The 15,681-nt window shown below is 44.2% G+C and overlaps 1 protein-coding gene across 1 annotated transcript in view; it reads right to left on the bottom strand.

Moving 5' to 3' along the window:
• The window catches only part of CPPED1 (calcineurin like phosphoesterase domain containing 1), an 86,854-nt gene that overhangs the window by 61,852 nt on the left and 9,321 nt on the right, over positions 1-15,681 (bottom strand). Inside the window, exon 2 of the mRNA XM_020807817.3 lies at positions 326-544. Within this exon, the coding sequence (XP_020663476.3) occupies positions 326-544 (219 nt within the window). The remainder of the gene's footprint in view (positions 1-325; positions 545-15,681) is intronic.

Raw genomic sequence — 15,681 nt, 5'->3', positions numbered from 1 at the left:
TTCATGCATTTTAAATGAAACTTTAGATTCTTGTTAGGCAAACAACGTTACTACACACAGATCTGCTTGGGTTGCTGCCCATAACTCGCAGGCGATTTGTTAGTCATGAATGTACAGTGGTGCCTCGCTTAGCTTCCCTGCGATCATCGCAAAGCGAAATTTCCCCATAGGGACCATCGCAAAGTGATCGCTTTTGCAATGGCAAAACGTCCATCGCAAAGTGATTTCACCACTATACGGAGCGATCGCTATGCGAGGCACCACTGTACTCAGACATACAGTACTCAGAAAGAAATGTTTCATCAGTCAGTTTTTACCACCCTACCTGGCATGCCATGGATGAGATCCCCACACAGGACAAAGAATTTTGGTTTGGGGTTCAGCTGATTGATTGCTTGCACTGCTTGCCGGGTTAATCTGAGTTCCTCTGCCCATTCATCACCTTCACTACTGCAGTTCCCAATCGCATAGGCTTTCATCAGTCCAAATTGTGGGTCTGCGCCTTGAATAAAGTAGAAAGGGCCTTTCCACTCCTGTTCCGCCTCTGAAAATAATAACAGTAATAATTTGAGTGAAATGCAGCATCTCCATAGAAGCAAACATCAAAGTCAGCCTCAGAAGACAAGTTTCCCCGTCATAATGGATAATGCAGTACCCATTTCTACAACAAGAGAACTTAAGAAGCCGTTTAACCTAATCCTGCAGCTCTTGTGCTAATAATAAGAGAGGGATGAGTAAGGACTAGAGATGGGCATGAAGCAAGAAATGAGGAGGAGCCAGTCGGGGCTGTCTTTGAAGATGGCAGCAGTGATGGAGGCAGCAGCACTGGCAGCAAAGAGCGAGGTGACAGGGCGAGGGGGCACGGGGTGTCTCTAGGTGCCCGGTTTGGGGGAGGGCTTTTATAGGGCCAATGAACCAATTCATGGTTCGCTGGGAAAAATTCAGAAATTCTTGGTTCGTGGACTTCAACGAATGAAGACGAACCTCCTTTTTTCTAGTTTGTGCCCATCTCTAGTGAGAACATGATGGTCCCGAGGGCTGTTATGTTAACAAAAAGAAAGGCTGAATGCGGTTGGTAAGAAGGGTTCATTTCTTGTTGAAGGGAAAAAAAGTAATTTTGGAAGATAGTAAAGTACATGCAAAGACTGCCACAGATATTTCATTCACTCTTACACAGAGACAAGCATGAACATAATGCTTTCATTTCTACAGTGGTGCCCCGCTAGACGCTTACCCCGCATGACATCGAAATCGCTTGATGATGACATTTGGTTCCAATGGGGGAAATCCACTTTATGTTGATTAGGAGCCTGCTTCGCGAACCGTTTGTTCGCAAAATGATGTTTTTTTCTGGCTCCGCAAAATGGCTTTCCTCCCTTCTCAAAATGGCTGCTTTCCGGACGGAAGCTTCGCATTACAGCGATTTAGAGCAGCTGATCGGCGGTTCTCTATGGGCAATCTTTGCTGGATGATGAGGTATTTCCTCCATTGAAACGCACTGACCGGTTTTCAATGCATTCCATTGGGGATTTTTTTTTTTTGCTTGACGACAATTTCGCTTAATAGTGATTTTGCTGGAACGATTATCGTCGTCAAGCAGGGCACCACTGTACTTTAAAAGCAAAGTCTGTGTTAAAGACCTATCCTAAAATGAGTACTGTAACATGCTTCAGCCAGACAATGTACCATTTTGCTTTCATTTTGGCAATTTACTACACTTAGCCAGAAATTCAAATTGGTTCTTAGCCAGCACTAAAAAATGTTAATTTTTTTTAAAAGCCACAATAGTACCTGGCAAGATGAATGCAAGGGAAAGAAAGGGAAGGGCATACTTCTCCAGAAAGGTTTATAAAAGAACAGAACAAAATAAAAATAAAACAAAAATAGGAACAAGGAAAGGAAAGAACTATAGGATTATTTGTGTTGTTATTTCTTTAATAGGAGTTCTAATACTTCATCCAAGCAAGACCCCATCTCCACATTAAGAAACAATGGTATTGCACCTCAATTATGAGCCACTTTGCATATAAATTTTCTCATCGTGAAATTAATCACCATATCAAAAGAAGCATCGCCTCAATCAAATGTGAAGAGCTCTGGACCACTTCACTGAGATCCTTCACACATAGAAAAGGGAACCTGCCCCAAACCAAACCTTATAAAAAAGCAAAATGTGCTGCTTATAGAAAGCATTCTCTGGGTGGTTTACAATTTATTTATGCACGCTACACATTGCCCCTCCAAGCAACATGGGCACTCCGTTTACTGACCGATGAATGGAAGGCTGAATGAACCTCAAGCTAGCTTAGCCACATAGGGTTGAACCCGAGTCTAGAGAAGAGTTTTGGCTGAAGTACTGCTGTTTAACCACTGTGCCATGAGGCTCCTTTAATAATCTGATCAAAAAATGAACATAATATTTGTACACAGCAGCCATGCGGGGAGACTCGTCCTCCCACCCCCTGCCTGGGCTGGCCAGCCACGCAGCAAGACAGTGGCGCTCTGAGCACCACTGGCAGGAAAAGCGGGACCTTCGTGGCGCCGGGATGTGCGAGCGGAGAGATCCGGTCCCGGGGGCCAGACCCTCCTTAGGTCCAGATGGTATGGGGATATTCGTATTCCATTTACAATACGAATATCCCCATCTCTAGTCTGAAGCTACAAACAAGATATTCAGGATGGGGCTTTGGGGTTAGGAAGAATTAAAAACAAATACATGAGAGGTGCTTGCTAATGATCCATTGGGACAAATGAGATCTGTCACCATCTGGGTTTCTGTCATTTCTCCCCAGATCTTAAAAATGTCCTATTCTGACTGACAGCATCACAAGCCTCATGGTGAGGGCTATCAAGCTGCCAATCCGAACACAGTGGAGGAATGGGGAGGGAAGTTTGAATCTTTGACAGATACTCAAACATAGCAATGGGGGTGCTTTGCTGTTGCTTAATCCCTGAGGGTTTTAGTTGTATGCTGAGCAAATGGGCTGCCTGGCCACCTGCCTCCATTTTGAATTGGATTATCATTATCTGCTTATTTTTCTCCAGTGCTTTTACTTTGTTTTTATTCCTTTATTCCTCTTTACCATGCTTGTCATCTGTTTTGCCATGTCTTTAGTTTGGGATTGGACTTATCCTTTAACAACCACACACAAAACAATGTCCATTTCTAGCCTGTCTTTTGTTATTGTCGTTGTTGGGAAATTTGTGCCACGCATGCCTCTGTTACCCTGGATGTCTTGCTGAGGCATCATCATTTATCAAAGCAGTCGTAGTTGTGGTGGAGAATAAAATCCCCAGGCACACATTCCAGGCGTTAGGTTGCAGGGGTTGATTTGATCATATTTCTTGCCCTTGGTTTTCTTTTTCTTTTTCTGTTTTTAGGAACAGGGTTGGGAGAGAGAATTGAAGGTGTCTGTCTGATTATATACATATATTTACTGTTTTACTTTTTTTCCCTCCTATTGCCTTCTTCAGGGTCCTCCTTGCTTAAATCACTTGGAGGCTGAACTGCTTGGTCACTGAATCATCATTTGGTTCCTACTGTTTAAAGTTGGATTGCTTCAATATTTTACAATATATTCCTGTACTACTTTTTTCCCCTGACTGACGTTTTTTCAGGGGTTGTGTTCTTTCCAGATCTGTCGTTCACACTCCTAGATGGTTGCTAGTATTTTCCTGTGTCTTTACTATGATTTATTCTTTTACAAAAGGTGTGTTTATTTTTGTGCTCTTCAGTGGCGCTGTGTGTGGGCCAGGGAAGGGGATTGCTTTCTTACTTTTTGCATATTGCGCTCACAGCCTACAAGCGCTCTGTTCTGTGGAGGTGCTGTCCTTTTCTAATCTGCTTTGATGCTTTCTGAATGGGTTCTTAGTGGAGGAGTGATGGTGTTTTCCTTTTCTTCCATGTGCACTAGAGCCAGTGGGACTGGCAGTTTGGTAGCCTAATGGCCTATGTGCCAGGGAGTACAGTGGTGCCTCGCATAACGAGCGCACCGTTTAACGACAAATTCGCATAGTGATGCGTTTTTTGCAATCGCTAATGCGATCGCATTGCGATGATCTAAATGGATGAAAATCGCGTTGCAATGATCAGTAAGCGTTTTGCTTACCGATCTTCGCATTGCAATGTTTTTTTAAACAGCTGATCGGTGGTTTCAAAATGGTCACTGGGTGCACAAAATGGCCGCCTGCAGCGTTTTCGCACGCTGCCCTCGCTTACCGAGGCAACGAAAATGGCGGCGCTATGGAGGATCTTCGCTCAACTGTGAGTTCCCCCCCCATAAGAACGCATTAAACGGAGTTTAATGTGTTCCTATGGGGTTTTTCTTTCCGTTTAGCGACATTCCGGATAGCGATGTTAATCTTGGAACGGATTAATGTCGCTATGCGGGGCACCACTGTACTTGGATCACTATCTTCTTGGCTGGAAGAACATTTTTCTGCATTCTGAGTGTGCTGGGGGTTTGGCAAAGGCTTTCTCTGCTTTTTATGTTTTCGGTGATCCTTTTTGCTCTTCGAGATCTGGCCTGCGTTCACCTTAGTTGGGTGAATGCAGGATAGGCTGACCCACCTGCAGGGTAGTTAGGTGGCTGTTCTCTGCAATTTGGAAGTATTTGTTTTTTTCAAATCATCTGGGTTGGTGTCTGCCTGGCAGCCAGACACAGTGGATGGCGCTGTTAGATGGCTGGCTCTTTAGGCTAGCTGTGTTAGGGCAGTGCTAGTATGTGTTCGTTCAGGTACAACTTGTGCATCCAATTTTTTTTTAATTCATCAGGCTTAGGAAAAAAATGGGCTGATGTTCATTGCAATGGTGCCAGTTGTGATTATGAGAGGAAGAGGGTCATGTATGGGCAGAGTTTGCATCAGGAAGTTAGATTCTGGAGCACCACCTGGAAGACTGGACTCTGCCAGGGCTCAAAGGATCCCCACTCATTCTACTCTAGAGGTGGCAACTCAAGATACAGTACCTACTGTACTGGTCCAACCTTCTGCTTTTTTGAAGGAAGCAAAGAGAAGGTAGCTTCAGCCCCAGCCAGGCTTAGGGAGAATGGATTTCCCTTGGCTTGGGTGAGTCAATGTTTCAGGTGCTCTAGCTGGACCTTCTCTGGTGAACCCACTGTGGTTGTTGTAAGGGGGGAAGGAGAGAGGAAAGGGAGAATAGGAAGAATATGGTGCTGGAGATGGGGATTTCTCTTCCTGGCATAAGCCAGTGGATCAGGTCCACTCATCTGCCCTTAATGTTAGGACTGAAGCCTGCATGGGAAAGAGTCTATCAGCTCCTGCTGCAGCAAAACATCTCATCGGGATGTGTCACCCGTGGGCACAAGAGAACCGATGACATCTGGAGGCACTTTTGAGACGGATCAGGAGAACTGCCAGTGTGCAAGCTGTCCAGCACTTGAATTGGGCAGTTCTCCAACTCAAGCATGAGCCGACACTATAGCCAAACCAATGATGCAGCAACGCTGGCAGAGGAAGTTGAGGCTAGTGTGCCATCCAAATCACAAGGCAAAAGCAGGGCACCTACTTTGGTGGAGAGAAGGTGGGTGGGAAGCAGGTTTGCTCGCCTGCAAAGCAGCAGACGATACCGGAAGCTTTTTCTTCTTCTTTTCTGGTTCTATGCAGATAGGTAAGGAAGGCCGGGCCATACAAAGAATGCTGGATTGGAAAAATCACAGCTTTCATCAGTGAGATGATCGCCTTTCATCGTCATTTCCTCTGACTGAACAAGGAGGAAGGTTTCATAGAATTGCAGAATAATGGGACGTACTGGGTCATTAAGTCAAACCTTCTGCTCAAGGCAGCGATCCAAACAGAAGTATATTTGACGGAGTGTCTAATTTTCTTGTGATTGCTTCCCACATTACAGTGGTGCCTCGCTTAACGGGTGCTCCGTTTAGCGATGAAATCGCATAGCGATGACTTTTTGGAGTATTTTTGCATTTCGTTTAGCGATGGTCCCTATGGGTGATTTTCACTTAGCGATGGTTGGGACCATGCTTCGCATAGCGATTAAATTTTGGGTCCCCTGTTTCGCTTAACGATGGTTTAAACAGCCTCATGTTTGCTGTTTTTAAAATGTTTTCCTGTTATTTATAAAGTTAAAGTTTACTGTTTAAAATGTTTGAAATCATAAAGTGCACTTAATAAACCCTTTGTTAACCAAATGTGACTTTGTTCTGACTCTTTTTTAATTTGTTGTTTTATTTTTTTCCCCACTGAGATGCATTGAATAGGTTTCAATGCATTTCAATTGGGGAACTGCGTTTCGTTTAGCGATGTTTCCTATGGCGATTTTCGCTTAAGGACAGCAATTTGTTCCTATTGGAACCGATTATCCGGTTTTCAATGCATTTCAATGGGAAATCGTGTTTTGCTTAGCGATGAAATCGCTTAGCAGCGATTTTTCGGAATGAATTAACATCGTTAAGCGAGGCGCCACTGTATTTCCATTGTTATATTGATCTAACAGTTACATAGGAGGTTTTTCCTAACATTCAACTGAAATCTAGCTTCCTGTACCTTGAATCCATTCTTGCATATTCCACACTCTGGGATGATCAAGAACAGAAATCGGCAGAAATTGCTGAACTGGGCGGCACCCACTGACTCTGAGCGGCATCCACTGAAGGAGGCTGCACAAGGCAGTGCCAAACACCTGTTTGGCTGAAAAACAAACTGGCACGAACTGCCAATTTCGTGCCCATCTCTAATTGAGAACAGATCCCGCTCCTCCTCTGGGTGACAACCTTTCAAGTATTTGAAGAGTGCCATCGTGTCTCTCTAGTAAAAATCAGCTTGTTACCAGTTAGTTAAAATATATTAGCCAAGAAAGTGAGGAGAGGGCCAGGTATACAAGCTGGGGCATGCGGAGGCAGATAAACAAGCTGGAATGTGCTAGTCTTCACAGCTGGCTGGGAGAACTGTAAAGACCAATTTAGAGATAATGATGGGAATGAGACACTTGAGTATTCAAAGGAGATTAATTCAGAGCAGAACCTGAATTGTAAGAAATGTTTACCTGGGGAATATGAATATAATGTATAACATACATAATCACAACAAAGCAACATGCAAAACCATTAGAAGAGTTAATAATTAATGTATGTACTGTATGTGCAGTTTTCATCTATTTAAATTGTGTAGATAAGTCATGTGGAGAGGCCCTGATTTGGACTCAGAGGTCCCGGGTGCCTCCATTCTGTGCAGAAGAAATCCTTTCCTCTTAATTGGTGTGTTGTGCTTTTTTTCCTCGCTTCTTTTAGGCTTGTTTGGATTTCTGCCTGCCAGAGTTAATTACCTGGCAGATTTTTGCAACATCCCCACAGCCTTATTTTCAAAAAACTAAACATGTCTAGTTATTTCAGTCTTGGTTTCCAGCCCCCTGATCATGTTTCTTGCCCTCTTCTGAACTTGCTCCAGTTTGTCGGCATCCTTCATAAAGCACGGTGTCCAGAACTGGGAACAATACTCCAGATGGGGCCTAACCAGTGCCGAATAGAGAACAAGGATTTGGAGACTACATTTCTGTTAATGCAAAGTAAACTAGCATTTATATTTTTTTTGCAGCCATATCACACTGTTGACCCATATTCAGATTGTGATCTGCAACAATTCTAAGATCCTTCTCATTCTACAGGATGTCTACAGTATTCCCACTATCCACCAGCGAGGTTATCGTTGTTTTCAAGGTTGCTTGCCGAGTGACTACTTTATAAATCTGCTCCAGAATTTTCCCAGAGATTGATGTCAGACTGAGTGGTCTGTAGTTCCCAGGTTCATCCTTTTGCCCTTTTTATTTATTTATTTATTTATTTATTTATTTATTTATTTATTTATTTATTTATTTATTTAATTTATATGCCGCCCACTCTACCCAAAGGTCTCTGGGCGGCTTACAACAATTAAAATTCAATGGAATAAAATAAAATGATTAAAATACAATTAAAATACAATTAAAATACAATTAAAAATTGCCATCATTAAGACCCACAGTTAATGTTATTTCAATTAAAAGCCTTCTGGAACAGGAAGGTTTTGACCTGGCGCCGAAATATCATCAGTGTCGGCGCCAGGCGAATTTCAGTTGGGAGGGCGTTCCATAGTCTGGGGGCAGCTGCCGAGAAGGCCCTTTGTCTACAAGCCATCCCTCTTACCTCCTTGAGGGATGGCTCTTTCAAAAGGGCCCCCTGGCTAGATCTTAACAGCCGGGTAGGCTCATATGGAAGGAGGCGGTCCTTCAAGTATCCAGGGCCCAAGCCGTTTTTGAAAATAGGGACAATGTTATCCTATAGAGAGCATTTGAATTAATATAATTGGGGTGAAAAATAAAAGCAGCATGGTAGCAAGAGCAAACGACCACGTTCCTTTTACCCAGTCAAGGAGAAGATAGAGACGAAGAACAAACTGCAAGAATTTCACAGAAACACAGTGTAGGAGTAATGGGAAATCTTAACTATCCTAATATTCTGCCAAATATGGACCTTCCAAGAAATTCCTGGCTGATGATTTTCTCCTACAAAAGCAGAGACACAGACTAGAAGAGCAGCCGTCCTTAACTTGATCCTAACGAAGAGATGGCAATAAGGGAACTCTGGGAAAAAATGGCCACATGCAATATACAAAGAACAAGAGAGGCTGGGGGGGGGGAGGAAAGAAGAGGGGGGGAGGGGGAAGAGGGGCTCCTGAGGCGCTCGGAGCCTTTTTTACCCAGAAATCTGACCCGGGCATCCAAGAAGCTGCCTTGCGAACAAGTCCCACCTGAAAAAGAGCTCATTGTGGTGATGAGGGGAGCTGCTCCTCTCAACCTCAACATTTGTACCCCACAAGCACCACGGACACCCACAAGGCTGGGGCTGGCTACTCTCTTTCTCCCAAGACACCCCCCCCTCCAGTTCTGGACTTGGGAGAGAACAGAGGCTAAGGAGTTCACCTCCCTGTTGTCCCCCCCCCCCGGAGGCCTCCATCCTCCCAAAATTCATTCCCAAGCCAAAAGCGGGGAGGAGGGAGAAAACAGCCCAGCTGGTTTCCCTTTCCATGAGTATGGAAAGCTTCCCACAATGAAGCTGCCTGTTCTTCTCATGGGGCACGAAATCCCCAGGCCAACACAGCCCCCTCACTCACTACCCGGCTGGACATCCCCAAGCACACACCCCCCAGCCACTGGAGGGAGAGAACATGGGCCTGCAGAGTGTGTCACAGGAGGGAAGGAGGGGGGAGAGAGCCTGGCCTGTCTGAGATCACCTTCTCCCAGTTCCCTGAGGGGGTTCAAAAAACCTGGCCCCCGATAGCCAGAGGAAAAGAGGGGGCCCAAGCAGAAAGAAAGCACAAGTCTGGCGCCCGGTGCCCCCTCTCCAGCCACACCACTCCCTCCCCACCGCCAAGCCAAGCCAATCGAATGAACGGCCAAGGCAGTCCCGGCTCTACTCCGAGGCTCCCCGTTGGGAGAAAAGCCACGACTCGCCAAGCCCTCAGAAGCCCTCGCCTTGGGAAGGAGGGGGCCTGGGCCGGCGAGAAGGTCTCTGGGCAAGCCCAGCCAGCCAGCCTGCTTCGGTCCAGGAGCTGACAAAGGAGAATGTCCTGCCTTAGTCTGGAAACGTGGAAGGCCTCCCCTTCTAGCCCCTAGTCGCTCCCCTTGAACCTCAGGGATTCAACACGGGGAAGTGGCGGCAGGGGAAGGGGGCAGTCTTTGCGCCTTTATCATTTCGGCCTTCTCGAAGAGCGTCTCCCTCACTCGCTAGGCAGAGTTGGCTGAAAGTCTGGCCACTAGGCTAGTGTCCGGCGGCTAGAAGGGGTTTCTTCTCTCACCCAGGATACACAGAGGGCAGGTGGCTAAGGTTGCTGCCGCCTAGCTTTGCTCCCAGTGCCTCCTTCCGCTCTTAGGGTGAACTCTGGGACCGACACCAAAGCAGACTCGGCGGCACCGAAACCTCTCCGATGAGGAAGGCTTCTTTGTCCCACGGCCCCAAACAAAGCCAAATGATTGGAGTGGGATGTCCAAAGTTCATGCCCCCTAAAAATTTGGCACCGAGGGTGATCGCCCCTGTGCCCCCCCCAAGCACGCTATGCCACTGCTCCCAGTGGCACAGTTCTAGTAGAATGGAAGGCGATGTTAGTAGGAAAGGTAAAATGGAAAGATTTGTAGGGAAAGGGGTAAAAAAATAAAAGAGCTGTAGGATAAAGATAAACTGAAAAGTTGTCGTTAAGAAACGTAAAATGACAAGCTATGTAGGAGGAAAAAAAGGTAAAAATGTTAGGATTTGTCTAGGAAGAAAAAAAAAGGTAGCATTTTCCTTAGCTGCCCTTTAAACAAACAAAAACAAAAGAGGAAAGGTCTTCCCACTGCAGAAAAAAACACTTTCCTTCTCTCCTTGTACTAGAAGTATTTTTAAAACAATCCCTAGACTCCACTGTAGACAGCTAGGAAGTGTTTTAAAAGACTGTCACCCTTCTTGAACTCTGGATATAAAAATGCAGAGCACCTACACAGCTGCTACACGGTGAGTGGCACAGCATTGCCGGCAGATGATCGCATGGCAGAGTCAAATTTGTATTGGCTTTGTCAGGACACAATTTTGTGGGAGTGAAATTGAAACAGAGGACCATAAAAAAAATGGGAACCTGGAGTTGGTAGAAGGGGGAGCTAAGAAGAGAGATGCTGCTGTGCTTGGCGCCGGAGCTTGCCTGCCTGATGCCATGGGAGATGGGTTTGGTTTGTTCTGTCTGTGCAGCAACAGATCCGAGGTCTTCTTGCTTTTTATTGTTCTTGTTACCTAGTCTGTAACTGTTGATCTGTGTGGATGAACAGGACTGGCCTACGATGTGACTTGAGTTTGGCCACTTGGCCGCACGGACAGGCAACAGACAGCTGCTTGCCAGGAACCAGCTACCAAACTGGAGGGGACAGGAAGGAAACGGAGGGCTCTGCAGGATGCCAGCTGGTTAAATCCATTCACTCCTCAACCACTGTTAAGGCCAACCAGCCTCCTCTCTTGCACTGTACAAAGGTAGGCTATCTGGGTTGTCAGAGAACTTCCAGCAAAGGAGGCTGGTGGGGTGTGCTGTGTCTGTGCAGTTCACGAATGACTGAGGAACAAGGAGATGGGCTCATTGGCACCAGTGCCAACCATCAAGGTAATTCGTAAAGAGTTGTGCCACTGCCTAGATGACTGATGATGTGATATTTTTTCTTTCTCATCTGCAGAGATGCCTGATTATGATGACACTATGGTGTTGATGACGACTACAATTTGAATATTATAAAAATAAATATATATAAAAGTACTGGTGCCTGGATAGGTCTGATGATACTGATGATTTTTCTCATTTACTGTTCTTGCCTGCTTCTGGAAGAGATTATTGTGTCCGTTGCCTTGCCCCTGCTTTTTTTGGAGTTTTTTTTTAAAGTTCTTTAGGGGTTTTAGATGAGTGCCAGTCGGAAAATGAATAGCTAAACCCCAAACAAAAGGGCCCGAAAGGTTCTTCTGGTTTTTACATGTCTAACAAATGAACTGGCACATGAATTATCTGACTATGTCAGAGGAAGACACAAAATTAGAAGAGACAAAATCCATCAAGGTTTGAAACGTTGTACGTAAGAAATTTTCGCTAGACGGCATTAACCACGGAACAGATTAATTTTGTCTTGCAAGGCACCACTGTATATACCGTATTTTTCGCACCATAAGACGCACTTGTAGATTAAAAGATTGGTAGGAGAAAATAAATTCTAAAGAAAAAAAGAAGGTAGGAAAATAACATGAATTAATGTATCTGTGAAGATTCTCGGTCATCCAGGTGAGGTTATCTGGAAGTTGAATCATGGCAACTGGACTTCTTTCTTATTCGGTTGAAATATTTCACTACACATCCAAGTAGCTTCTTCAGTCTGGAGAGAGTTGGCAGGAGATCTCTGATATATCCTCCACGTTGTTTTCACTTTCCCCTGGTCTGAATAGGACGAAGGAGGGGGGGGCTTGAGTGAAAATCCCACTTCTGCAGTCCTTCTCCACCCATTATCATGGGTGATTAACAGTTGTTAACAGCGGTCTTTCTGGTGTGTGGTCCTAATGTGATTAATGTGAAGCAGTTCAATGGACAAAAGAATGGGAAAAGCAAAATGGGAGATGGTGGAGGATAACAAAGTTTGAGGAAATTCAAAGAGAGAAAGAAATGGGTTATCAAGAAGCCCTAAAAGCAGTAAGGGAAACAGATCTGGCTAAGGAAATAAGTACCAACATGTAGAATAGTATATGGAAAAGAGAATTTTAAAATTAATGTCTGTGTAAAATAAAAAAATAATAATAGGGAGATGGCATTTGACAACTGTGAAGTTAAATCTTATGGGTTGTAAATACTCTATATGCCGCAGATATGGACAAGATGTAAGTACCTATTTCCATATGTGGTGGGAGTGTGAAGTAGTACAGTATTGAAATGTTTGAAGTTAGTATTTAAAGAAACGGGGGGAAATTGCACAAACAACAGAAGTTTCTCCAAAAATTACATTTTTATTTTTGAAAAATGGTGTGATTGGAAAAAAAAAGAGAGCTAATTATGAATACGGTAACACTTCCAGATTAGTGATTGTGAGAAACTGGAAACCGAAGTATAAGTTTCAATTAATTGAATGATATAATGAAGCCTGGAAAACAGCAGTCAATGATAATTTGACACGGGATGCAAAATTTAAAAGGGGATTGATTAAAGTATGTTTGTTGAAATATGGCAAGATTTATTGAACTCTGTATTACTGAAAGGCAAAGGTTACCTACCCAAACAAGAGATATTGTTATTTTGGAAGGATTATGGGGCAACATAATAAAAAAATTGGGAGCAATTATATCTCTACTGGTCCTGGTTGTGGGTACATCAATTTTAGTTTTTTTAAAAAAGTTTTTTGAGTTGTTTTATATATTAAATATGCACATTTTTTTCTGTCACCCCCCTTATGTTGTGTTTGTATATTGTAGTTATGTTAATAAAGTAAGAGACAACTGAAAAACCCTTCCTGGAGCTGTTGTTTCCCCTTCTCCTGGTTCCAATAAACTCCGTTGAGCTTCAGACTGTCTGCATGGAGTTGATGGATACAGACATGGAAGGGGAGCTACCCACCAACCTGGCAAAGAGTAGGAAGGGTACTAATTCAGGGACTGTTCTGTCTTTTCCATTTCAGCCCTTTTGGAAAATGAAGACTTCATTCACCAAATGAAGACCCCTGTCCAACTTTTAAGCAATAAAAATCCATATTCATGCTCCATAGGAAAGCATGACAGGCTGAGACTTTGCTGAAACTTCAGGCTAGGAAAGTTTTCGTCCTGCATGGATTGAACTTAGGGTCTTAATTATGTAAACTAAGTATGCTTGCTAGCAGAGCAGTCTTGTTCCAGATGTTTTGAACTATCACTTCCATCAGTTCCTGCCAATACAGCTTCTTGTCAGGGATGGTGAGTACCATGATTAGAGATGGGGGTATTCGTCCAGCTGTCCTCTCACACATCTGGAAGCGGCGGCAGCCTCAGTCAGCTTCCAATCTCTCCCCGAGTACCACTCTCTTTCTGCTCGTCTTGCCAACTCTAGGCAGGGGGAGGGAGGACGGGTCTCCCTTTACAGCTTCCAAGTGGCTAGACGAGTGACAAGAGAGCGGTGCTCCAGGAGCGATTGGAAAGCTGATTGAGGTGGCTGCCGCCGGACGCGTGAGTTACATCCAGCTGTGCGGGAATATTTGTATACCAGATCTGGTCAAAGTGCAGCCCGAGGGCCACATACGGCCCGCGAGCCGCTCCTGTCCGGCCCGCCGGTCGTCGCTCCAGTCAAACACTTGTTCAAGCCCAAGACAGACTGGATTTTTCTCACTGAACAAGTTAAACATCAAAACCATTTATAGCTTTTTGTCTAAAGTCGATCAGTTGCTTATCTTTAACATACCGCAAAAAAACCTGTTTAGTATTTGTGAAGATGAACAAGTTTAAAATAAAAACAATCATAACATCACTGTTTCATTTCATTTTTAAGTAAAGTTGGTTCAGATTTTTCATGCGCCCCGCTACAGAAATTAATTGCTCACCCCTGGTCCTAACCCCAGCCTATGCCTCCATCTCTATCCATAATCCAAAATGCTGGGAGAATATCTGCTTGAGACCGGTCTACACTGACAGACAGGAGTCCGTCCTACCTGGATTGAAGCTAGGACATTTTTTTAATATGAGGCACACATGCTCCCACCGAGCAATGGCCTTTCTCGCTCCAGGTTAAGGTAACACATTTTCATTTAAAAATACACAATTTAAAGGTGTTGAACAGGAACGTTGACATTAAATACTTCTGCTGATTTTGATTTTATATTGTTGCATTTAATGCCATTCCCTCAGGTGATTCGTAGACTGGGTATCTGTTTGTTCTACAAATGCTACAGATATGTTTGCATATTTTGTTCAGTTCCAAATGAATTACACCTGCTTTCTTTAGTGAAGCCTTTTCCACCAGGAAACACAGCTATTCCAGGCAGATTTTATTTAAGGCATTTTTTAGGCTGTGGGACTCCCGAGATATTCCACCCACTTCACATTTCTATATTGGACTCTGATGGCTTCATTTAAATCTACGCTGCAAATCGTATACATCTTCTCATCTGTGCCTGGAGGTTACAACAGACTAGAATTCTTAAGCGCTTATTATTTGTTATGGGTAAGATACTGTGCTAGTAGATGCTGTCTAATCACTTCGGCAGCTACACAAACCATAAACATCTACCAAGACAGCTGAACCTGGCACGAGCCATAACTTCATTTTGTTTTTCTCTCAACTAGAGAAAGAACGCACAATTTATTTTTGCTGGTTTGCTGAGAGAGAAACAAGCTACAGTGTCAACTCTTCCCAAGTCTCAACATCATACTAAATAAGTCATGGCTCTCTGGAAGCAAGAGTGATTGGTCACCTATGTGCTTGTGAACAACAAAACAGAATTCCTGTGGATACCTGGATTGATGTGACACCCAAACTGAGCAACTGTGTAAGCCATTTTGTGAGACTACAAAAACATAACCTATTTATTTATACAGTGGTGCCTCACTTAGCGAGCGCCCCGTTTAGCGATGAAATCACTTTGCGACGAAGTTTTTGCGATCGCTTTACGATGTTCCCTATGGGGTATTTTCGCTCTGCGATGATTGGTTCCCTGCTTCGGGAACTGATCATCGCAAAGCGACCATTTTCGCACAGCTGATCGGCGGTTTCAAAATGGCCACCGGGTAAACAAAATGGCCGCCCGCTGTTTTCTGGGACGGATTCCTCGCTTAACAGGCAGAGGAAATGGCCACGCTATGGAAGATCTTCATTGAACGGTGAGTTTGAAGCCCCTAGGAACGCATTAATCAGATTTTAATGCGTTTCTATGGGCTTTTTAATATCGCATTACGACGTTTTCGTTCAACAGCGATTTCGCTGGAACAAATTAACGTCACAATGCGAGGCACCACTGTACTTCAAATAAATCATGGATGGAGAGCCACATAGGATCTGGGGGTCACACCCACCTTGGATCTTGGAAGGACCTAGTCACCAGGGGCCTCTCACAACTTGTGGGACATGCGATTTGCACTCTACAATAAATAAATGTTTAGGTTAAACCAATACGGAGATTGCAAGTTAGAACTGTAAAAAAAAAAAATACAATTTCTTTCA

This window comes from Pogona vitticeps, chromosome 13, assembly GCF_051106095.1.
Source record: "Pogona vitticeps strain Pit_001003342236 chromosome 13, PviZW2.1, whole genome shotgun sequence".
NCBI classification, from domain to species: domain Eukaryota; kingdom Metazoa; phylum Chordata; class Lepidosauria; order Squamata; family Agamidae; genus Pogona; species Pogona vitticeps.
Note: the sequence above shows the minus strand (reverse complement) of the source record. Positions and strands in the feature narration are given on the sequence as shown.